Source organism: Polyergus mexicanus, unplaced genomic scaffold, assembly GCF_030449975.1.
Source record: "Polyergus mexicanus isolate NDT 795.1 unplaced genomic scaffold, iyPolMexi1.0 SCAF_17, whole genome shotgun sequence".
NCBI lineage: Eukaryota > Metazoa > Arthropoda > Insecta > Hymenoptera > Formicidae > Polyergus > Polyergus mexicanus.
The window spans coordinates 135,539-162,596 of record NW_027223337.1 but is presented as its reverse complement, the minus strand read 5'-3'; the positions used below and the strand labels follow the sequence as shown (position 1 = coordinate 162,596).

At 34.6% G+C, this 27,058-nt stretch overlaps 1 protein-coding gene across 2 annotated transcripts in view; it reads left to right on the top strand.

The window, feature by feature from the left end:
• LOC138940651 (uncharacterized) overlaps positions 1-27,058 on the top strand; it is a 55,336-nt gene that overhangs the window by 17,851 nt on the left and 10,427 nt on the right. For both annotated transcript variants that reach the window (XM_070309753.1, XM_070309752.1), the window contains exon 4: positions 23,629-23,811. In XM_070309753.1, the coding sequence (XP_070165854.1) occupies positions 23,629-23,811 (183 nt within the window). The remainder of the gene's footprint in view (positions 1-23,628; positions 23,812-27,058) is intronic.

Below are 27,058 nucleotides of genomic sequence, written 5' to 3'. Positions count from 1 at the left end.
ATGAATTTAGGATCTCAAAATAAGTAAGAATGTTTCTCTAGGGAATACGCTCGCAAACGCCTCGTTAGAGAAGAAGAATTTCACTTATCTTGGGATTCTAAATTTATATTGTAAATTAGGATATGTTTTTTAAAATCCTAAAACATCCTATATATGTATATAATGACGTCAGACTGGCGTAAACGAGCAGAATGTAGAATCATCTCTATTAAAAACCCTTGCTCTATTTCCGAAACCCGCGTTATTATCTCGATAAAACGCAACACTCGATTTATCAAAGAATATAATGTTTCCGTCTGACGTATCATAGTACTCTGTAAACTTTCACTTATATTATTCAATTAATTTTTTACTACATAATGTTACAGGATTTAAAAGATTAAACTTTTGTCCAATTCGTATGGCAGCTTATATCCGAAATCTATAGTGCCTGTCTTTGTTAGCGTTTTTTGATTTTCTAGATTACGCAGCATTAAAATCAGCATTTAAATTACATGAAATAAAAATGTTAAAATTAACTGTTAAAATAAAAATTAATCTACATGCGCACAAAAAATTGCATCATGTACACGCGGTTAAACTTTCGATATCGCTAACAATATACAAACATTAATTCTCCCTACTGATACGCCCAGGGTTAAGATCGGTGGGAAGGATGTGTCGCGCTTGTGATTCGGGCTGTGATATCCGGCCGAAGCAGAAACATTTTGCCGTAATAACTTCCGCTTTAGCCGCGCGGTATCACGTCGCAGGTCAATAATCGCTCTAGAAAGAGAATCCGTTCGTGCTCGCAGTCGTTTATGACGTTTTATACGAATAATTAACGAAAAGAACCGGATCTTAACCGGCCGGTTTGACAGCTTTGATTTGCGCAAAGCTGTTATTTATTTCTAATATCTAAGACATTCTTTACGCGTGCTCATAATATGTCAAATGCAATTATATAGTAATTGTTTTTTTTTTTTTTTTTTTTTTTTTTTAATTTTTCCCATCGCCCATGATAACGATCGCGATGATAACGATGATTCGAAGGCGAAAATTCGAAGCGAATAATTTACCGGGGTAGGCTTTATTGATGGATATTAAAGAGGAAGCGAAAGACAAGGACAGAGAATATTGTGGTGCAACGAACTGTGTCATTCTTGCCTGCTACGGAACGGCCTCTGCGCTTATCGTGCGATATCAAAAGGCATTAACAGGCGTGTGTGCACAGCTGATAAACGAGCAAATTACAACTGTACTCTCGTTGGATCGCAACGGTGCGTTTTGCCGTTGAATCCATCGATCTTAACTGCATCGAATGCAATATGGCGCGTTAATCAAAGAAATGAATGTAACAATCGAGTGTTTAGCAAGTCATGAATCCAAGTCGCTTTTTTACAAACGAAAATATTTAATATCAAAAGCTTAACATTATCACACACGATAAATTTCCATCACGGTTTTCTCCATTAAAAAAAATTAAAAAATAAAATAAAAAAAATATCCAAATTTACAATGATAATGATAACGAAATTAATATACAAGAATTGAAATTCTCTTGCAAATATAGTTGGACCTAATTAGAGTACACGCGGAGGAATTTTTTTTTTTTTTTTTTTTTTTTTTTACAAGTCTTTAGGCGAGAGACATGATTCGTAAGAGAAACACGATTCGGACATGTCAGTTATCATTACCCGTTTGATTCGTTCCAATTGTATAGCGTACGTAACGATACAAAGCGCGAAAGAAGATACGAAGCCAGATTGAACACGACGCAAATCCAACGTCCATGTCGCGTGAGGTTTCATCGGGATCGCGTTATGTGTCGGATTAATTAAACGTTCGCTCTCAGTCCCTTCGGTTTTAATTTCTGGCTGCGTTAGTAATATCGTTTCTATTTGGTCCGTCACCTTATTACATCATGATTTGTGGATTGTAGTAATAGCACCTAATCATTTCTTTGCGTGAGCGTATTTACACTCTCGTGTAAGACGATCGTTTATAAAATCGTTTATTAAACAGGACACGACGAAGGTCTAAAAACATGAATTTTCAAAGATGTTAATACTCAGTTATCTATTGCTATTATCTTGATAGCGTAAGATAATTTATTTATTAATTTAGATAAAAAATAAGACCATTTCAATTGTTTAGAAAAAAATATATTTTTTAATATAGGAAGAGAAGGAGAAATTTTATTATCATAAAATTTAATTTTATTAATTAAAATTAAGAATCTAAAAAGAGATAACGGTATTTTTATTAATAAAAATTATGCCCTTATATTTTGTGTGTGTGTGTGTGTGTATTATTTTTCATTTTTCATTTTCGTTTGTCAAATTAAATTCGAGTCTATTTAATGGCAACGATGTTTTAATTCCTTTCACGCGAGCAAATATGATAATCTTATTATTATGTCAAGATATTTAATCGCCTGATATTTAATTATCTACTTTACACAATTTATATACATATACATACATATAATAATCGCTCTAGAGTTAAATTTGCACAAGTGAATAACAAACGCTCGAATTAATAATCACTGTAATCGACGAATTAATTACATAATATAATCGCTCATTTAAAAATCAACAAAAGTTACTTAATCGCAGTTTTTTTTTTCTTCTTTTTTTTTCCCAATACGCAGTCGCGCGCGTCTTTAGAAGCGTCCAGGTAAATGGTCAATCGAGTTTTATCGATTACGGACGCTTTTTATCGCACGATACACGTCGAACTTCGATCAGCATTTCTTCTTGCCGTTGAAGCGGAAGATTATCAGCCTCCGCGCGCTCGCGCAGATGTTGCGGCGGCGGCGGCAGTGGCGACGGTATTATCGTCGTTGCCTCTCGTCGCCGATAACCCGTTATATAGATAACGAGTGCCACGCGATAGTTTTTCTCATGTTGTATTTCTTTCGTCGAGGGAAATAAATGCGGCTCCTCGACTCCAGTCGTTCTCGGCAAGGTCGCGAAGTGATGGTGCGTTTCGGTGACAGTGTAAACGCATCCGAAGAACAAAAAGGCAGACAAAGAGAAAAAGAAAAAGAGAGAGAGTGAGAGAGAGAAGGAGAGATCCGGGCAGACTTAATATTTCGTGAATAGGTAATATATTTGTGGATTCCCGGGAAGGGAAGGGAAGGGAAGGGAAGGCTATTGTTAGATGATTTCAAGTAAAAAACCCACTAATCACTATCGAATTTCGCATTTTTCTTTTCCATAAGTGTTAAAATTAATTCTAATTTATAGCTAGTTTATAGCTATATTCTTTATTTTTGCCTACCCTGTCATCTGAGAAGGATATTAAATCAATTAGCTCCCAGTTAACTTTAATTGGTCTTTATAGAAACAGTTGTCAGACAACGCAGCTTTTTGATGTTTTCCCTAATCTATATACTGTATTAAATGTTACGAATATATTACGATATAAAACTACGATCTATAACAAGGAACATTGTTTAAAATTGTACGTAAATTGCGTAAATTTCAACAAGTTTTGCGTAATAAATCACTCTTCAATGATAACAAATTTAAAAAATATGATAAAATAATTAAAAATAGCCATACATAAAGAAAATGCTATAATTTATTGGTAATTATAATTTATTATATTTTAGTGTCGTGAATTTCTAAAATGTTGAACGTGATGAATTAGAGTGTATAAAGATCAAAGATGCTCTACAAATTTTCATTTAAAGCAAACGATTATTATCTATTACTATATCTTCGAATTTTGCCGAGAGCGAAACAATGACTTTTAAAATAGAATGCATATTTAATCACGCGACGTGTTTATCAAGATATGTTTGGTGCAAATAGCGTGTGTACAAGGAATATTGTTTGAAATGGGACGAATAAGTCTAACAATAAGTAGAAATTTACTGTTTCTAAAGTTGCTAAATGTGTTTTATAAAATATTCAAATTAATTTACATCGCGCAACAATCGCGTTTACCCAATCACCTAATATGACATTTCACAAATATCTGCAAAGGGAGTTATATATCATCGATGCGCGCAAATAAAACTTGAGATATCGCTACAGGGGTTCCTTTTTTATCAATTAATAAAAATTATTTTATTGTTTTGTCAAGTATTATTCATTTTTCTATTGTCCGCGCGCACGTATCACAAATTTATGAAGAGAGAGAGAGAGAGAGAGAGAGAGAGAGAGAGAGAGAGAAAGAGTGTCCATTATTTCAATGATTACCCAAGATTCATTCATTCCTATTTAGATACGACGGAAAAAAAAATTGAATATATTATTTTTTGGGAGAGATAAGAAAATGTATAAAATTTTTATATTTCATCTAAAATATAATATTTTAGCTGGCAATTTTTCGAAAAATAATCAATGAATAAACTTTGCAGAAATTTCTATATCAATGATACAGTCTTAAAGATATAAAGAGATATTTTTAAAAAATACCCTTACACTTTCTTACCATATTATTCCGTTTTAATTTCAGATTATCAGGTTAAGCAATAAACAATATTGAATATCGGCTCCATTATATCACAAAGTACGTCTTTTAGATAAAAACGGATAATTATCAACAATGTTGCGAGCGAAAAATCAGTCAAATAAAATTGACGCGCCGTTACGGTCATGCCTATGAGAAAAGGTAAAATGTAATAATCCCGTAAACTGCCATATTTATTAATGCTTTTTAACTCGCGCTTTCAAACTTACATAATCGTAAGTGCGATAAAGAAATTCTCCAACGACGCACATATTGATTTAGCGTGAGAGACACGCGGCATTTACACGTGTTGCAAGATATCGCTTCTACGGACGGAAGTAGAAAAAAAAGTTGAGCCGGGGATTGTGCGAGACTTGCAATAATTTTGTAATCGGATCTGCTACATTCGCATCAAGCTACTCGCGTCTCGTGTGTCGCAATCGATTCGATACAAGCGAGATTTTACATTGTTATTGTAAGACGAATCATATCGTGAATATCACGCCAAGTGATAAATCGATAACTTATATATGTATATATATATATATAGAAATATTATTTTTAAACAATTTAATATAAAGATATGTAAAAATAATTTTTAGTAGAAATTATTTTGTAAATAAGTTTTTTTTTTTTTTTTTTAATAGATTTGATTTCAGAAAATTTTATCACGATGCTCAAGGTATAAACAAATTAACTTTTGTCACGTTCAATGAATAATATGTGGGAAAATGTATAAGAAAAGAAAATATTCTTCTCTCTCTCTCTTTCTACAATAATATCGATTATTTTAGAAAGAAGAATATTCTCTCTTAACACAGAAAATATTTGCTTTTAAGGAAACGCAAAACGAATTCGATAATACAAAGCTGTATGAAAACATTCTATTATCGCCCTTAACAATATTTTAAACAGAGCTTCTCTTTCCAATACATAAATATACGTCGACATTGCTCCCGGCCGCTATAGGCATTATTCCCCAGCGGCAAGACTCATAAAGACGTGCAGGTGCGTAGGGTGCGCGCACGTGAGGCTCATATAGAAAGGCGGATAGATGCATATGTATAAGCGTCGCTGCGCGACATGACCGCGACTCTTTGGGAGTTACGGCGAAAATAGTATAGAGCGACGTATCGAGCGACAGCGGTATCGTGGAGGGACAGAGAGACGATCGCGCGCTGTTCGGAGATGGAGGGGGAGTGATGGTGTCGGCGGCGGCGGCGGCGGCGGCAGCGTCGTGGAGGGAGAAATGCGCGCGCTGATCGGTGTGGCGTGTGGTGGGGTGGTGGCTGGTGCTGGCGGCGTGGTGGCGGCAGTATCGGATGGGGACGCGGTACGTTCGGGTTGTCGTCTCGTATCTCGCGTCTTGTCGCGCCGCGTGTCGTCGTGTTCGCCCCCGGATTTCCGGTTTCGATCGAGAGAGAGAGAGAGAGAGATCGCGTGTATCATTCGCGAGTGGTGCGCGAATCCCGTCGCGTCGAATTATGTCAAGTATCGGAGAGATAATCGACGGAGAGAGAGGGAGCATTAACCCCTGATAACCTCGAGAGGCAACGACTCCGCGCGCTCGATCGATCGATCGGCGATTTCGGGAAATTCCGCTGGTTTAAATCGAATCTCCAGGCGTGGATCGAGTCAAAATGTTGATGGAGATGGTATGGAAAGATTTAAATATCTTTGATTATATATATATATCGGATTGTAAGAAACAATTAAGAGTAGACTGAGCGTGCTTGTTAAACTGGGATCGTGTTTTTCAGGGAGTGAGTTTCATAGACGGAATATATTTTGTTATTAAGGCAACGAGTTGAACGCCGATGTTTAAATATAGAAATGGAACGATTTAAATATTCCTAATAAGAGATGGTATTCGCCGAAAAGGTTAGAAACGGAGAAACCGATTTTGCGGATACCGTTCGATAAATTCACACGCGCATGCTTCGACACACACATACACACACACAGCGATGGAAAAGAGGATTTAATTTGGAATATATTATTATCAGTCGTTAAATCTCGATATGTATCGAGCACGCGCTTCAAGCCACCAAGATTGCTGAAATATTATTTTCTTAATAAATATGACACACTGTATGCGGAATGGTAGAGTGAAACATTTGATCAGGGAACAAATAATGAGAGAAATGATTTCATTTCCATCAACGGAAAGATAATATCCTTGTACGTTACTCGTGGAGAAAATAGGCAGTCTTTGAAAAAAATTTATATTATAATTATATATATTATATATTATTTTCTAATGAAATCACTCCTGAAGGAGACTTTTCAATGACAGATTTCAAATATCCTTTAACGCCTATTTTATCGAGGGATAATGTATGATCGACTGGAAAAAAACAGACATGTACAACAATTGTATTGACACTACGTTTAATATCGGCTAACGTATCTTACGTCATAACATCTAATACAACGTATCGACGTCTCTCCTGCATCGACGAGTAAAGAGATATCGTAGATATTAAAAGAAAAGCATTGATCTCCGCTAAAAGACAAGATAACGAAGGAGCCTGTTAATTTACGAGTTGTCCTCGACCGATATTGGATCGATTTCTAATCACTGAAGGTACTCTTATCGTTAGTCAACGATATTCCGTTGAGCTTTGGTAAACGACTTTCGAGACGAGAGCGTGTGCGAAAAAGAGAGAGATGGAAGAGAATCGATAAGTGCACGAGAGCTTTGTGCCTTGTTGTCGTTAGTATACGCAGTTTGCGACGAGTACTTTGCCCTTTCATGGTTGTTGGCCTGGCAACCGCGTGGCGATACCTTAAGTAAGGGCGCCGCCGCACCCCTGACGACGCCGACGACGCCGACGACGCCGACAACGTCGCGTAGCGTTGCGTTCTTTGCATCCGTTCCTCGTCCACCAACGAGACAGTCGATTCAGAATATTGTAGGAAAAAGTCGAAAAGTCAACTGATCGAAATCCTTCGAGGGAACCGGAGGAAAAGCGAACAAGAGCGAAGGCGTCAATCTTGTTACTCTGGATCCTTGACTATCGTAACCATACCCGAGTCTAAACTGAATCGGAAGTTTTTATCATAAATCATCGATCTAATAGATCTCCGATAAAAGTTTCAAGAATTTTATCGTCGAGCGATTTAAAGCGGTCGTAAATTTCGTCCATCTCTGGATCTCCGCGTCGTCATTTTGTATATTTCACGGAACCAAAAGCACCAAAGTTGAACATCAAAGTTACTGATTTTAGAAATAATCAATTTGAGAAAAAGAAAGATAAAATCGCGACAGCAATCTGCGAAAAAGTTTCATTATCACGAAAGGAGAGACAAAAGCCGGGAGAAATTCTCTTTCCGCAAGAGAGGAGAGAGAGAGAGAGAGAGATCATTCTGCGAATTTGAGGGATACCTTGAAAAAGAGGGTAAGCGAACGCGAAAAGTGCATGGGAGAGGTGCACGATCCTCTCAGAGAACCCATAATGCTTTGCTTCGTTCAGGGGTTCTATACAAAGGATGACTCGAAGCTGCGGAGAAACAAAAGGTAAAATTAAATTAACATATACATAATATCGATTAATATCGAGCGTCTCTAGGAATCCCTCCACTTTTTTTTTTTTTTTAAATGTCTGTTTTGCGCGAAATAATTAAAATTGTCGCTCGATTGCTTACGTATGGGATACGTCGGATTAATTTATCATTATTTTATCTCTCTAAATCTGCCATGATTAAATAAATCAAAAATAAATAATAAATACATATATAATATATTGTTTATATTTATAATATATAATAAATTGTTTTATTACTTGTTAATGCAAAGAGCGTATTAATTAAGCGTCTAAAATTGGTTTGGCAACGAGTAATCAATCGGATATCTAATTAATTAAAGGTTGGCTGGGTTACGACAATTTGAATTCGATGATAGTATCCGGTTGAATTATTTATTATTATTAAATATCCTGTAATTTATGTAACGCGCTCTTTTACATAATTATTAGATTTTTTTGTACTTTACGTATTCTCTTTCTCGATATATATTTTATACACATCAATATATAATTTATAATAAATATATATATATATATATATATATATATATATATATATATATGTGTGTGTTATTTATTAATGAAATATTTATCAAGTATCATGCCGATATCGATACAGTTTCGAATGAAGGAGACTGCGATATCAATCACAGATTCCCGAATTTCAAAAATTAATTGTTGCGATTTAATTTAATTAATTGAGAATTTTATACAAATTTTGTACACAAGCTTTTGGTGCAAAAACTGCCGAAAATATCGAAGCGAAATAAGAAATTTAATTTCTCGTTTCCGCTCTCTAATTGAAATGCAGAAAACACAGATTTCGTAAATTCTCATATTAGTTCAAATTATGCCATTTTCACGCGGGATACGGAAAAAGAAATTTCGTCTTTTACGCGTTTTGGATCGCGTTATCGCTGTGATAAATGAGGAAAATATTGATATATGCGTAGATGCGACTCTGATATCTTATCTTCTCCTGTGCTAAATACGGATGCGAGGAAAAGATTTATCGAAGCAAGGTTGCACTAGTGCCTTATCGCTCAAAAGTTAATATAGAATCAAGAGAGAGAGAGAGAGAGAGAGAGAGAGAGAGAGGAAGAATTTTTTTCTTTCGGCTAGCAGCGCATACACATTGCCCCTATTTAGGTCACTGACGTCGCAAGCATCGCTAACAACTGGCATACGTTGTATACGAAGAGATGAGAGAGGAAAGACCAACGATGTGACGAGAGATCGACCGCGATTCCGGCCACGCGTTTCTCCCTCCCTCCCTCCCTCCCTCTTTCTCTCACTCTCTCTCTCTCTCTCTCTCTCTCTCTCTCTCTCTCTCTCTCTCTTTCACATTTTCTACGTATTTTGACTATGATATATATTAGGACTCTGTGAGATGTACGGCCGAAGATTACTCTACGATTTCGCTCAATGAGAAATTATTCCTTTATTGTCGAAGTAGAGAGAGAGAGAGAGAGAGAGAGAGAGAGAGAGAGAGAGAGAGAGAGAAATAGATGGAAGACTAAAAATATTAAGATGTTAATTAAAATATCAATGTTGATATTAAATGCGTATGCAAATGCGTCATGCGTATATTTAAAATCAAGCGAACTTTAATCTCCTAAGATTATAAATTAATTTTTGATATCAAAATTTCAAAAAATATCGATCAAGCCAGAGTTAAAAAATATTTTAACAAAGGGTTCAGGTTTTCTCTCTTCTGCGATTTATCATTATAATTTCAATGTACGAAAAAAAAAAAAAAAAAAAAAAACCCTTTTTTTCTCAAATTCGTAAACGCATTAATATTTTCGACTTATATCTGCATTTATCAACTATGAAGGATTTTTTTTTATCGAGTATCATACGATGTTTAGTTAGTATTGTACGTTTTTCACGATTATTATTCGCATAATAACGTGTATAATTTATGGATGCAAACAGGACGTTTAAAAAGTCTGACACAAGGATATACAAAAGAAGGCGCAAAATATATACCGAGTACGTGTCGGCGCGATCGGCAAAAAATCTTGCGTGACGCACATTACGACGTTACATGATCAACAACGAATAAGAATAGTATCGCTAGCTCCTAATTAATCGCAGAATACCAGGAAGAACAACAAGTGTGTCGCGGCCGGTATTTTTTAACCGCGGACTCATCATCGGCGTGCGTTTCGCCGCGCTATCGCGAAGAAATGAACGTTTCTAATTCGAGAGGACGGTTTTAACGCGATTCGAGAGGAAATAGTTGGCTGCTGTGCGTCCAACTGTCCACGTGTTGTCGAATAATAATACGATGTTCTAGCATCTAGCGCTGCAACAGCCGTCTAATTAATATCAAATTAATATTAATGGCCCGATCGTGAGTAATCGTATCGTCTTTTTATCGAGCTGCAATAATTATATAATATATATAATTATTTTTCGTTTAATCAATTTAAACATATATGTATAATAATAATACAAATAATGTTTGTTAATCTAATCTATTTAATTGCTGATATTTTATACGCGCGAGTCTTTTTAAATTCTAAAAAATTTTTTACATCATACATAAGTCTCTCTCGATGATGAAGCGATAACTTTTTAAAACGAATACTCCATCGCGTCTCGCTTGAAACGCAAAAATTTTCCATTTACTATCTCGAAGCTTTAATAAGCTAGAAATTTTCAATATTCGACGATCCCGTTTCTAGCACATTTTATGGACTGTCGAATCGTAGAATACGTTGCGCTACTTTGGGACACGCTCTGTTCCGAATTGTACCGTTCGCCGTCGATGATATCGACGGGATATACTCATTTTATAAACGATCGAATATCGCAGGCTGATCGTTGCCCGAAATAGCGTACGGTAATAGTAGTTTTACTCGACGTGAAATGATTTCGCCGTGACTTGGACCGTTATGATTACGCGGCAGTTGACGACTCTTCGGGCTTGGTATCTTCATTTGTAAGAAAGATTACTTCAAATATAAAGCGACGCTTATGTTAGATACTTTTATTAATTCGAGTATTGTCTCGATGCGAATAGCAAAAAATTGATACGCATTAAAATTATAGAAACTTTTTCATTATCAATACAAATTGAAATTAAATATAGAGTTACATTGGAATTAATTATTTATGACGTTGAAACAGATTTAATAATAAGATATCTTTTATACGTAACGAAGGGAAAGAAATTAATCGGAAGAAAATAAATTAGACAGCTGATCTGTAAGACGTGGTTCCAAAGTTCTTTAAATTAATCTCTCAATATGTGGATTTTATATTTATATTTTATTACTATTTCTAATTTGTTCTTACCACGGGAAATTTATCACTTTTATTTTATCCATTATAATGTATAATATTCAGTTATAATATGCCTCAATTTCTTTCCTTTCTTTTTTATTGTTAATTATATAATTTATTAATCATTGAATCGTATCGGTCTTTCTATAACATCCTTATCCTTTTCCGTAGCATCCAACTACAATCTAAATACAACAATATCTCTCGTTATTAATTTTTTTTTCTTTTTTCTTTGAGAGGAGGGGACACGTGCGACTTTCTCTCCTTTCGTTTTTTTTTTTTTTTTTTTTTAAATATTCTAATTCAATATTGCGCGAAGATTGCCGTAATTCGTATAATCGCGAGTTTTTCATCTTCGCGGGTCATCATACGCGATGCAGCGGGCGGGCGGCGCGCGAGTTCCTAGGATTAATCAGCATCGTCGGTCTCGGGTCCTCGGGGGCACACGTAGAGGAAGAAAAAGAGTACCGCTAAGTTTTCTCTCTTCTCCGAGCTCGTAGAACGACGACCTCGCGACGTGGCTCGCTCGTTCGCGAGCGCGGTAGCAGCTAGCAGCCTGCCGTCGTCGGCTCGTTTTCACAGCGCGTTCACGTGGCTCGCGGCTCGCTCTGTCATTCCGCCGGTCTCGTCAGGAGGCGAGAGGAGGCCTCGTCCCATATACCGCGATCGCCGTAACTTTTGCGCTCTCTACAATCTCTACATCGCTTCGTTCACGATTCACGAAGCGCGTCGACGGAAATAATGATTTTTTTTTTTTGTACTCTGCGAAAGATTTTAAATATTTATAAAAATTGAATTTTCGTAGGAGAATCCCACCGGCGAAATTTTTCTAAGGATTTGTTTTTATCTAATATTTTATTCATTTGAGAGGATCGTGTTGGGAAAATTTATATTTTCGTACTAATAAGTTTCGTCTTTGAAAAAAAGCTTCTGATAGAAAAATAACAAACATGTAAGCGGCTAATAGAATATCATGGAACGATTAAAAAGTTTTATTGTAAAAGTATAAACTTTGGACTTGACATGTAAATTTAAATTTAATACAAACTTGATGCGAAATTTACGTTAAGTGGAAAGCAATTTGAAAGTTTAAGTGATTATTAGTCATCTTTTCTTACCATTTATCTATAACTTTCATTGACGGAGACGAGAATTAATTAGTAGTTTTGCCAATATTCTAATAACAATACATAGCTGCGAAACCGAATCAATAAAATTAGATATGACGAGATACTCGGGTCAATTTCTCTCTCTTTCTGGCAGCGATATTACGCAATAATCGCGCGGCATTGGGAGAAATCATATTCAATCTGACCTAATAACGCCAAGTCGGTGATCTAGGCATATTTGCATTCGTGATTTAATAATTGACTTATCGTTGAACGAATATTTTTATATGGTAATGATTAAAATTTAAACTTGCTATCGTTATGACATCGAGAGAAACGATCTTACGGAAAATTTATTTTGAATCGGAAATATAACGTAAAATCTGCGAAGCGTGTGCTAAAATTATAGTAATTATATAACAATTAGTTTTGTATAACAAAGATATAACAAGAGAGAGAATTTTAAATTATATTTGTTTCTATATATTAAGGATTTTATCGATACAAAAAATAATGTATATATAATAATACAATAGATTTTTAAGTAAAAGTCTCCGAAAGTAAAATAAAATTTTTTGTGTGGAATTTTATTCACATCTTTGACAACGCATTATAAAAATATCATATATAAATCTATACTCATCGAAGCAAAATTTTAGCGACTATATTATATTCTCTTTATATTGAAATTACGAGATAAATGATATATATAATATTTAACGCTCGCGCAGATAAATTTTATCAACAGATTCTTTGACAAGCTTGAGCTGGATATTAATGGATAAACTGGATTTTATTGTATATACAATATACATATACATGTATAATAGAAATTCTTCTGACAAAAATTCTTCAAAATTTGGATCATAGAAAATCTTTTTAAAGATGAATTTCGCACACACGGAGATAAATAAATAGGAAAGGCATATTTATAACGACGTATTTAACAATCTCGATTTGAGTCGTAATTTGCTTCTCTCACAAGGCCACCTATCGAACGGAATGTTGGTCCAGCTGACAATCTAATCCGAAGCCGATAGGTTTAATGCGTTCTCTCTATCATTCATCATCCAAAAACTTTCTGCGATAATTTTGATCGCGCCATGACCTCTTTAAAGCACTCACGATCAACCTTTATTTATTTCTCTTTGACAAGTTCGTCGAGAGTTCTGCCAAGATTCTATGCGCATGTTCGAGGACAATCGTGTTTTTACTGACACTTTAAGGTTTACTAAAAGAGAAATATTCAAAATGCCAATCGTGATGTGTTCGATATTATCGAAGATTATCGAAAATTATTATTATTATTATTATTTTTTTTTTTTTCATATCTATATTATTCTAAAAAGTAATCTAAACTAATAAAAACGCAATAATTTGATTGTCGTTTTGAAATTTCTTCATGTGAAAATCTCTAAATATAATCTTATTTCTCAATTTCGGTGTAATTTGCGACGTGAAATAATTAATAACGTCTTGAGTGTTGCTTGGTACGATGCATTTAAGAGTTGCTCTAATGAGAGCTAATTGGGACAGGACGCGATGAAACGAATAGCGCAAGGTAATGAAAAAAGAAGATGACACCGAGAGGGGGATGGGCACATGTGAGAGAACACTCGGTTGTTTAAAATTTCAAGTTGGAATATCGAACGGTTTATATAGAGGTCGAGTACAAGCGCGCGCGCGTGTACACGTGTAACTGTCATATTATATTTATATTATATACTTGTACATACAAAACAATTGTGTTTTCAATTATATAACGAAATATATCGGGGATTAATTATCAATATTTTATAAAATATTTTTGATAAAATATAAAATGATATAAAATAAGAAATGTAATCGCGCCTTTATATCATAATATAATAGTATCGAAACGTTAAAATATTTGCTATACGTAAAGTATCTTTACATTTTTTTTACATCAAACTCAACGAGATAAAAATTGCAACTTGCCTATTTGGAGGCTAATGAAAGACAATCTTTAAGGAGTACAGTTTTGGAAATTGTTTATAACATTTTGCGTGGGATTGATTAATGCATGTAATACATGTAGCTGCAATATCATAGGCGCAATAAATTTTGAGAATTTTTCAATACATTATATTAATTTGCTTTCCGAGATTTTACATTTGTTTTATTGGAGAAAAAGCGTATCGCGGTATGAAATCGGAAGCCGCGATATATTTCGCACTAAACATCAAATAGCAGATTATAATCCGATCGCGAATTTAAATCGCTTTCTTTCTATCACCGACATTTCTTAATTCAATCTTCTTTTCTCTCTCCTTCTCTTATTATTTTTTATTTTCTTTGTTGTTTAGATTTATCGATAATGCAAGATCGGCAAGAGCTCTCTTTACAGAGAAAAGCTAAATTTTTATTATATATATATATAATGTAACTCTTGATTTATTTTTTTTAAATATTCGAAGCGCCATGAAAGAGCTGTAGATCCCGTATTACAAAATGCATTACAATATATTAAAAAATCAGACATTATATCAAATATAATTACAATATATTACTAGTTATATTATTTAATACCATTATAATAATATTATATTGTAAAAATTGCGATTTCTTTATCATTAATTACTATTAATCATATCGATAAATTAAATTGAATTCTGAATTGTGCGAAATTAGATCATCTCACAATTAGAAATTAGAGTATCTCATTGTTAATCCCTAATTACGAAAATGATGGAAAATATCTTTCGCGAAGATTGAATCATTCGCGTGTTATCGGGATATTTTCTTCTCGCAACGATATAGCGAAGCGGGTCTTTTAATCTATTTTTGAAGGCCAATCGATTTTTTACATTCATAAATAATAATGTCATTACATTTATACGAGTGCATCATAGGATCGCACACACACACACACACACACACATATATATATATATATATATATATACCTAGCGTTTCTTGTACAAATACAATAGAAAGACGTACGTGAGATTAAATTCGATACTTGGTCAAATATTCAAGGAGACAGTCAATAAGTAATCTTTCCTTACGTATTGACCGTATTGACTCGCGCTATGCTTCCTTGGAGGAAAAAAAAAATTTTTTTGATCGTTATACATGTATATACATCTTATTAATAGAAAGGTTTTTCAATATCTATACTGTATCGTACTTTGCGTGTACCAAAGTAAACACTAAAGTTCTATGATACGTTTGTGCAAATGCGTTGTACCATGGCAATTTGTATTCCGAGTCCATGTATATTAGCATCTATCGTGCACGCGATATTAGCGTTTACGTAAATCGAATTATGATATACCGGTAAGGAGCCACGTGGAGAGTGGATTTTTTTACGGATTCATCGGATTAGACATAAGTAAACATTCGCGTGTCCATTGTAATTTAAGTCCGTAATTTGATGGTTCAAGTTGTGACGTGATAGTTTTTCAGTTTCCTCGTTACGATATACGCGACTTGAAAGATATTAGGACAAATGGAAAAATATAATTACAATATTTCTCCCAACAATTTCCCAAATGAAATTCGATTGCTCGCTCCTACCTATATTTTATCTATTCTAATCGCTTTTACATGCAATAACCGAGTATTCATTAATTGTTATTAAGTTTCGATTAAAGAGGATAGTTAATGAAATATGAAAAAATTATAGTGTACGCTTATTCTTCGATGGATCGTGTTTTATTGAATATTGAAATATCATCAAGCTAAAAAGTTATCGTTTCATTTTTATCTAATATCGAAAGAAAAAATTTATGAAAAATTTATTAGCAGAAAAATTTTTTTTTTTTCAGCTAACATGTTTTCTCAATAACGAGTATTTAAGTCAAAACTTTTATTATATACCGGAATATCTAATAGCGATGAAAGTTTCAAAGTTGCGCCAATATCGTCATATATATATATATGTTCATTTGAAAGTTTTATTTCCTTCGAAGTTTTTCAAGATGGATAAATTTGAAGTAATTCTTTAAAAATTACGATAGATATTTGAACTATAATAAAAAAATATAATTTTAATTTTAACTTAATAATGTTTAAAAATGTACCGTTAATTTAGCGTATATATTTTTTTTAACGTATCGTATGTGTAGCGTTATAAGCGTGCTTTTTATTTGAGTTTTTGCTAAGAAAAAGTTTACGTCTTAGATTCGACAGTTTTTTTTAAGCGTTTTTTTTTAATGGCACGTGAGTTTTTTTTTTTTTGCGAAGGTTTATTAATTTATTGCTCGAGCGTATCTTCACTCGACCTCATGGACCTTTTGGTAATTTCGTAGCGAAAATTCCTTGACTTACTGATGCAAATTCCAGTGAAGATGTCCCGTGACACGTCGCGGAATTTTTTTCGCGGAGTTTCTTTATTCTTGCCTCGAGGTAAAGATTTTAACACCGCGGGCACGCGCATAATCGGCCGACTGTTGCTTCCATAATGTCTGAACGCGAGGTTGAACGCGCGATGATAAAATCCTATTTATCTGTATACGGAATCGCCGATAGCTTGTGAACATGTATAAATGCATAAAATAAATAAAACATCTAGAACTTTTACGTCTAGATATTTTATACTCTCTTCTAGTTTCGAAAGAAAAATAGAGATGGGCAGTTAAAATTAGATTAGATTAGATTAGATTCAGACTTTGCAGTAAAACTGAACGATCGGTAATGAGATGAATGAGAAAATAGCGCAACAGAGAGTTTCTCTTTATAGATTTTATAATTATATTTTCCCAAGATTTTTTATTTCCTTAGCTAGGATTTTGTTAATTTCGTTTGCATTGGAATATGAATTAAAATATAAAGTTTGTTAAATTAGAGAGAGAAATTATTGATGAGAGATTTAAAATTTTACGACGAATTTCACGCTAAATTTTTAATTGAATATTTTTACGATAAAAGTTTATATTCTGAGATATGAGATATAATATGATATTTATAATCTACTTCAATATGTGAATAATATATATAATATATTATACATCTCTTTTCAAATCTAGATTTCAATCTAATTATAAGAGATTTATAAGAGAAGTATATAAAATATAGATTTATGTATATCATAAAACAAAGTATAATACCAATATTGATCAGGTTATTGTACAAGATACTTTTTATTAATTGCCAAGTAATCTTGATATCTTGTGATCATCAGCGATGATCAGACAATTTTTCGAAACGCTAAGGATAAAAATATAAACACGTATATATGTATTATACATATGTGTATATTCCTTTCATGCATATGGAACGAAGGGAAGTCACATGTTTTTTTTTTCTTTTTTTTTTCCCGAGCTCCCGACAATGACTAATTACCCAGCATCCTGCGATCGTATTTATTACATCGACGGGTTTTTTTTTTTTTTTTTTTTTTTTTTTTTTTTTTTTTTTTTTTTAAGCAGACTGTACGAGAAAAATATACATCCATAAACGTTGCACGAAGAAATAAACATTATGTAACAATTTTAGTTCTTTAATCAACAAAGAAAGCGTAAAATTTCGGAAATTTCAAATACTATAATAATATCTATAATGTTATAGTTGTTTGTTTTGTTAGAAAGATAAATTTGTGAAAAATACAATATAATTATACATAAATATTCTTCTCTCTTCTTCTAAATATACATATGCGTACGATTAAAAATATTCGATTGTCATTGCTGGCATGATATTTATCAACGTAATGATGTATTCGTGCAAGATAGATTGGTCGATTATCGGCCAGTGGCGCTTTTGGATTTTTAATTCGAATTAAATAGCGCCGTCATTCGAAATCGTGTGTTTCTCTAAAGGAAAGTCATCATCCACGTGTATTTTACGATGACACGCGTACGGATGAATGTCATTGAAAGACAAGTATCGTAAATGTGAAAAGTTGTATGCAATTAGAAATGTACGCATACACATTGTCTGTTTCGTTAAATGAAACAATATTTATATTTATGAATGTTTTTGCAAATTTTTAGAAGCGTCATTATTCGGTGTTTTTTTAAGATGTAAAATAATTTTTGAATATTTTTTCAAGATTAAGATATTTTAAAAAATAGCTCCTGTTTTTTTACTATATTCTTTTTCAATTTGCTTTCATTTGTTTACATTCTTTTTCTCCATATCTGTTTTCCACATCTGAAAATTACGTTTTGAGAATGATATCTTCTACAATATTATAATAGATAATTTTTTCGATGCCACCGAAACGCATAAATATAATATAAACACCTTCGCCGTCAAGAAAATGCACAAGACGATATCCGCGTACTTGCGTATTCGTGTGAATTCGCGCATTCGAAACGAAGAATTTCTCTTGGTCTCTTGGTTACCTCGACACATCGTGTTTAAGCGTTTGACACACTCCGCTCGAGATTATTTCGAGAATATTGAGCGATAAGAGACGTATCGATATTTACTTCAATTATATTTAGAGAATAAGTTCAATACGTGCCATTTCTATTATCGTCGATAATAATGAGATGTCCAACATGAATCTGATATTAATTGAATTATTGATCTGACCATTATCAATTATCGATACGTCACGTGTTACGTGAATATAGACTATTATATTATCGAGATAAAAATCGTAAAGTTATACAATACATAGTTTTAAAGTTTTATAATTTAAATGCTTATTTTTTATATTTTTCAATAACGCTTAACAGAGAGAGATATTTTATCATCATAACGAGAGAGAGAGAGAGAGAGAGAGATCTCTTTACGGGACGCATCAAATTCACACCGTAATTTTTTTTTCTTTCCTTTTTCTTTATAACAAACTTTTCCGTTTACGTCGCGCCGAGTTACGTTGTGTCCTGTGACACAAAACAGAACTTTTTCCCGATATCTCTTCGATCTCTAATGCCACACGTTTATAGAACTTTGTACAAGTGTCGTGTCGCGTCGCGTGACGTCTTTTTGCGGCCTTCGAGAAAGACTCCGCGAATCGCGCACAGCTGACGCATCTCAATAATGCAGAATATATATACCACGATACTCTGCATGTTGCTGGACGTCTTTTTGTCGCTTTTACGAGGCCGCGTCCGCGTAACGCACGGAAGCAAGAGTACCTTTAATCAAATTCTGAGATGTGTCCGTGACCGCTGCGTGCTACGTGCTATAAGATAATAGTAGTCGCGATCGTACTTTCCGGAATCCGACATGTTGTCGTGCACGTGCACGCGCACGTGTGTTTAATCTTACGTTAAAGCAGTCGCCGATCAATCGGGTATCTTAACGACTCGAGAGATTAATAAGCCAATCAATTTCCCGGATAAAGATTTGTTTTCGATTAGGATGTATGATAAAGTAACCACCCATCACGATCGGATATGTCGCGACTTAAATTTAAGATTAATAGAAGAATTAATCTTTCGAACGGGTTTTCGATTAGGATGTAGACGAAAATACTCGGGTCGATTTAGCATATTATTGTCCCTGTGGTAAAAAGAAAAAAAAAAAAGAAAAAAAAATGTTTATAATTTTAATTTTAATCGTTTATCAATTACATTTCATATAGTTATCATTAAACAGTTTATAATTTATATATATGACTATAGCTTTTATATAATATTTAAATTAATTAATCTTTATACCCCCGCATTTTATCTACATTTTTATATTCCCACATTTTTCTATTTTTACATTTTCATACTTGTATATTTTTTTATCTTTCTATATGTATATATATTTCTCTCTTATCTATATATATATATATATCTATTTCTCTATTCTTCAGGGTTGGAAACGTTACTCTATAAAAGTAACGCGTTACCGTTACCGTTACTTGCAAAGTAACGATTCGTTACCTTTTCGTTATGTTTTTGTTTTTCGTAATGCTAAAATAAGCTATTAGATTATAAAATTATTTAACAATCAATATTAAATGTAATAATCTATGTTACAATTGAAAAGTCTAAATTAGTCTCTATATAGCAAGCGGTTTTTTTTTATTATTAAACTTATTTAATGATTCTCTAATTTTTTATGTTAATATCTTTACTCTTTAATACACTTATCTTTGTAGGAATTTAAATTGTAATTTACAAATTTCAATTTTGTCGAAAATTTTTATCAAACAAACATTGTTTTTAAATATTGACAAGAGAAATATCGATATTATTAAGAGCGTATACCAATATTCACTATCAGTATTGTAAAATCTATAATTTACGTTACTATAGATTTTCAGTACCCGGCAGTGTGTGACGACTATTAGAATGCAGCCTACGATAGAGGACTAGAAAATATTTTTCAAAAAATACATCTATCGAATAGATATAAGATAATAAAGAAGCAAAGGATAACGATAAAAGTAACGGATAATTCGTTACCGTTACAAATAGAAAAAGGTAACTGTAACGGTAACAATGTTACGTGTAAACGCGTTACCTCCCAAACCTGCTATTTTCACAAACGATTGTCAGTACGTCATTTAACAAGAGTAATGGTGTTTGAGTGAGCGTCGCTATTGTTCAATCGGCGTTCGATATTAGACCGCGGGTAGAACTCGAAAAAAGTGTTTATATCGTTACTCCCGTTGACTCTTATCGAGTATGAGCGCTATGAGAGAAGGAACGTTCGTGTTTTCGGAAAAGGCTGCCAGACAATGCGACTCGACGACGAGTTATATTCTTTTCCAGTTCGTAGACATCAGGGGCGAGATGTTTTGCGCTTCCTCTCGGTTCGGCGATTTGTCGGGGTGTTGTTTACTCAAACAATGACGCAAACTTGGTGTAAAATTTTTTTCCCTTTTTCTTTTTCGCTTAGCAGTTGCAATTGTTTACACAATGGTACTCTTGTGTGTTTTTCTAATTAAGAAACAGCGCATTTAATTACACGAATTATTCGTTTACGTATATCATTATGTACGACTTGTAATCACACAGAGAACAACATCAGCCTTAATTTTTTGTATTTCATACCTTTTTTTTTTTTCTCTCTCGTAAACTCTAATACGACGCAAATGTGTCATAAATTTATCGTCAGTATTACAATGTATCGTTCTCTCGATACACATTGTTAGAAATTACGAATCAACAATCTCTCTTTCGATTTCTTTCTTCTATTAATATAATAATGATAATATTGATGTGACAGAAACAAAATATATAACATTGCATCGTTGTTTTAACAAAGTGATGAGAATCGCCTTTTGTTCTTGCAAATCTACTCTTGTAGTTTTTAGCGAGACGTGCGTCCGCGCGTACTTGTCATCGTACGTAATATTCGATCCGAAGGAATAAAGCGGCGCGGGCTTCGTAAGTACGAGTACTCTAGCCACGGATTATAGATCAGAGGACGGGTTATACGTACGCGGGTGCGCACTCGGGGATTTATGAATTATGAAAAAGGTCGCGAGGTAGGACACTTTGTACGCGTTCAACGACGATCAGTCTGATATCCCGGCTGGCCCCGTGGAGTACCGGAACTCGCGCTCTCGTTCCTTATTCGTCGACACTTTTATTCTCGAACCCCGTCTCTTCTTCTCGCGAAGAAAGCGGACTGTGCGGGGACGAATCCTTATTCTCTCCCCCGAAGAGATCGCCGCTTCAAGAATGAGCGTCATCTTCCTCGCGAGGCTGGCTCTGCAATCGCTGAGCGCCAAGTGGCGGCAATCGAAGAGAGGGATATTCGGAAAGTGTCGATACCAGCGCGGTTTCTATTGAATTCTTTCGCTCTTTTGCGATCGTCTCGTTTCGCATCTCTCTTTCTTTTTTGACGGCGAGAGGATCGATCGTGGTCCATTGGTGCGCGTTCGCTTCATTGTGCATCGTCGCGCTGACGGCAGGCCGCCGGCTTGTCAAAGGCAACCTGGCTCGTTGAACCCGATCAGCCGAGGTGTGGTTATTCTCGCGCCGCGAAAAGAGACCGAAACTGGTTCGTTAGTCATCGCGTCGCGTTTTTGTCTCATCTCGATAGCTATTTTTTCTTCTTATTATCTCTCTCTCTCTCCTTGTCCTGATCTTGTTATTCGTCCTTGTCTCCTTCTCCCCTTCTCGTTTCCGCAAAAGTTGGCTGGCGATCAACACCCGAACGTTACTAATAACTATTTATAATTGCTGCTATTCTCTTATTTTCATTTGTCAACTACTTTTTATCCCGCCTCTATTATTTCCTCGGTCGCGTTCTGTCATTATCCAACTCGAGCGATAAACAGCAGAATAAAAGCGGATAAAGTAGAGTTGGCCGTCGCGCCAAGTAGACACTTTGTGTCACATGTGCATAATCCACCGCGTTACCAATCGTCGTTCGAAAGAGTATATATCGCGCTCAATTATTGAGCGAATTATCGCGTTGACAATCGTGCAACTTTTGTCAACGAGAATAATTTTGGTCGAGAATCATTTGGACATTTCGGCTTCCGTTCCAATAGCCAACCAAAGGGAATCGGATTCGTGCTCACGTCGATTGTCGATCGATTGGCAATCGCCGTTGAAGCTCTTTCAGTCGTACATAAGCATTCTCGAAGAAAATTCAGGAGATATGTTATCTCGAAAGCAATAATAATAATAATAATAATAATAATAATAATATCGTCTCTCGCGAAACGGAAACGATGATGGAGTTCGAAACAAAAGCGTTGATCGAGCTTTGTTTCTCTTCCCGCCCACTCACCATCACCAGGGCAAGGTACGTGATCTCCAATACCTTACTTGGTTTGCGACTGTACAAGGATGATAATCTCTTTACGCGAAAGTAAATAATATCATGCGTATCTTATCCAATCAAGAATTAATCGCAGACATTTGATTTAATCGAGAAGATCACTTGTGAAACAAAAATTGCACACGATACATAGGGGGGGGGGGGAACATTTGTCTTTTTATTATATTATTTCTAGATAAATTACAAAAGTTAATTATTAATTTTATGAGATTCCTTGGTTTTAAAAATAAGCAAAAAATATATAAAATAAAAAAGTTGAGACAATATGGTTTTTTTCATCGATTTTCAGCATCTACCATTAATTGCTACATTAATTGCTACATTTATCAGAGAAACATTTATAGTCTATAAGTCTATAGTCTACAGTCTCGTGTAAATTATCAAATTATAAAAAATTAATGCGCTTAGAGTAAGTAATTAATATATTTTTTATTGCAACTACATATATAAATTACAAATAAATAATTCTCTGTAGGATAAAAAATGTGTGTCGGAGTATGGAATAAAAATAAACGATACGTAACGAAAAGAGCCATCTCTCACGCAAAATACAGCTTCAATCCTCTCCGTCTGAAATCTCATTCGACTTTCGTCGTTCGTAGGTCTGCGGGGTCCATAGGCGCGCGATCGGCACCCAGCACACCCCTGCAAGCTGTCCCCGATGCGTCGCAGGCCCAGGTCGCGGGCCAGCAATCGACCAGCGGGTCCCAACTCACCGTGGCCGGCGCCAGCTGTCCTCAGCCTCCGAGGAGCCCCAGTCACGCGGCCTTGCGATGTAACGACAGGTGAGGAGATCTTGTTACATTGTTAAAAGCGCGCGCGTTATACGCGAATTTTTCGCGTAATCACAAACGAAACGACCAATTTAACGTTATATTATTAATTATACACGTTATAGACAAGAGTAGCGGTAACGCGGTAAAAGTAAAAATAGAGATATTAGTTTTAAGCAAAAATACGATATAAATTATACGCGGTATAATATGTACGCGCGCTCTACTACTATCTTATTTATTTAAATCATTAAATCTCTATTTTATCCAGATTTTATTTAGAAATTATACGACGCATTTGTAGAGGCTCTATAAATGTGCATGCGCGATATGCTCGTGGCACCGCTTCCTTTGACGCTTTTTTCGATATTATTTCCGCGACACGGACAGTGATGAATAGCTTTGCGTATACCATATGTATATGCGTACGCGCGCTTTTAATAATCGTTATCTCGATATCTCGAATATCTCTATTTTCGCGGAATAGGCAGTTACGAACATTATCGATGAGGCATTTCTGATAATGATAATGTCGCACCTGTACATACATTGCAGAAGAGAATGGGAGTGGGAGGAGAGTGATTATCGCGGAAAATAAGACGTTACATGTTTTCGCGATAAGACATTATAATTAATTTGTTCCCCCCCCCCTCTCTCTCTCACTCTCTCTTCTCTCTCTTTTTTTTCTCCCTAAAGATTTTATTTATGTACGCGAATAATCTATCGATTAGATTAGATTAGACATGTATTAATTTTAATAGATGGATCGATCGTATATTTAAAAATGATACAGTTCAATTTTACAATATATGAATCATATATTATTTTTTCTGACATCTCTCAACCACGTTTGGGTAACCTCGTTGCGTTATCTCGTAAATTTTTCTCAGACCTAAATGAATATCGTTCATTGATTTTTGCAGATAAACCAAGTGTTTTCGAAACTAGAATCTTGCCTTGTATCGTGTCGAATCGGGCAATACTTGGATGTAAATATCGCAGTTAGACAGCACTTGTAACGTTAAATCATGTCGAGAATAGAATTGTGTTTTCAAACAGTTCAATCGCGTGGGAATGTTTTGCGGCTATTCTTACAATAGCTGTGCCACGCATGCCGTTCATGAACGGTTATTACGATACAAAACATAACGTCGCAGGCATTATCCGCGTAAAATTGCCTTTTGCGATTAAGCCGTCTCCATGCAAAACACAAGTATCTCATCAATTTTCTAATAGTATCGCGCGAATATTTCTTATTGTTGGATAAAATTAAAAAAAAAAAAAAATTTCCATATAGGTGGGTTTTTTTTTTTTTTTATCAAGAAGAAAATCTTTTTCACATCAAGAAAATCATTTTTCATAAACTTTTTACGTACGATTACGGTTGACCTTTCCTGTTGAAAACGATTATTCATGCAGTCTTTTTTGAATGTTTACGAAATGACACAAAAAATTGTAATTGATGAAATCTGCGCATTTCTTTCTTTTTTTTTATCGTATTTTTTCTTAAAATATCTTGACACGTCGAGAGAAACTGATATTGCTTGATAAATATGTATAATTTTTTCTTTTTCCAAGTCTTTATTAATGCTGGTCTGTCCAGTCTCTACTTTGCGTAAGCTTTTATATACTTCATTCATATTTATGCCATGGAAATGCTATTCTATTCAATAAAGAAAAATTTTTCAGAGGTCAGTTTTAACAGCTGTCCGATAGAGAGATTACGATCTCTCTTTGTATACAATGACTTTACATACAGAGACTGCGTTGCGAAAGATAATTCGGAACGAGAAAGGTACGCGTGTGCGACATATGGTGTATAATACACGACACAGCCCTTATATCGGTGTAAATGTAAATGTTAATACACCGGAAAAGGGGAAGCTCGATATCGCTTCCTGTCTCGTGAACGTCTTCCCGAAATTATTATTCCCGAGTCACGAGATTCGCAGATTTTGCAACCCTATCGCGATATCACGAGTCACAATAAAGCCTTCTCGCAATCTCTTATCGTACCCCTCGTACCACCTCGCTCGCTCGTCCTCTCTTCTCCGTCTACCTTTTTTTTTTTTTTTTTTTTTATCTTGTCACATATCATTATCGGGCTTACGTTTGCATCCTGGATCATTTATCGTCGCGCGATTTTTTTTCTGCGATGGCTCAACGTACAGTCTGGCTCCGGACAGTCTCCCACGTGTTATCACCAACGTCGACAACGAATTGTTAAATCACGCCGCGGTTCTACTCGCATCAGTAACGCGTTACACCGCACATGGAACGGTCGCCTTACGAAGGCTCACGTAGGAGAGATGAATCGACAGTGATTGGAATTGAGATTGACGTTTTATTCGTTATGCATTATATATTACTCTGATCGGAAGAAATCTGATCGGAGTTGAGAAAAAATTATATAGAGAATATATATACTTATAATTAGTCATTTATATTCTTAATATTAGTTACGCTTGTATTAGATATTCTCTGCATTCGGCATGTATCCGGATTTAATATCCGCATCTTCGAAATTGCTATAAATGAGATACGAATTTAATCATCACAAATGTTTTGCTTATTTTTAATAATTTAATAATAATTTTTTTGATTAAATAATTTGATAACGAATTTGTGGAAAATAAATATAAAAAATTATGTTAAATCCTGACGCAGCTTATTTGATAGATGTACCTATCCGTTGTCTTTTCATTTAGGAAATTTGTGAGGAAATAATTAAAGTATAATATTTGTCTATTTAAAAATAATCCTCTCATATGAAACAATTACTATACCTTGTTTTGCAATGTTGTGCGGAAATTTTCAGAAGTGAAGGCTTTCGTATCTTTCTACGATACGCGATATTTTTTCACAATTTAACGTATAAGTCTATATCTATAGCACTATCGAATGATAGTGACTTTTGATACGATTGTGGATCGCTGCGAATACAAGTATTTATATATATGAAATTGCCTCGAGTTTTAAAACGAAAAATTGAACGAGGAGGTACAACGAAAGATGCAAAGATGGGCCAAACGCGCGTGGAGATGTGGGGCAACGATTTGTGGAGTATCTCTATTATGGGCAAGAAGAACAAGACAGTACAGAACAAGTCCGACAAGTTAGTTGTTGTGTTTCTTTGGTAGGCGATATTATATATGCCGTTGAAATTTCTATTTTAAAACTTGTTATATAAGTTGACGTTGATGTTTTATTAATTATATCGATATTTAAAAATGCAAACACCCGATGAATAAGATATGCG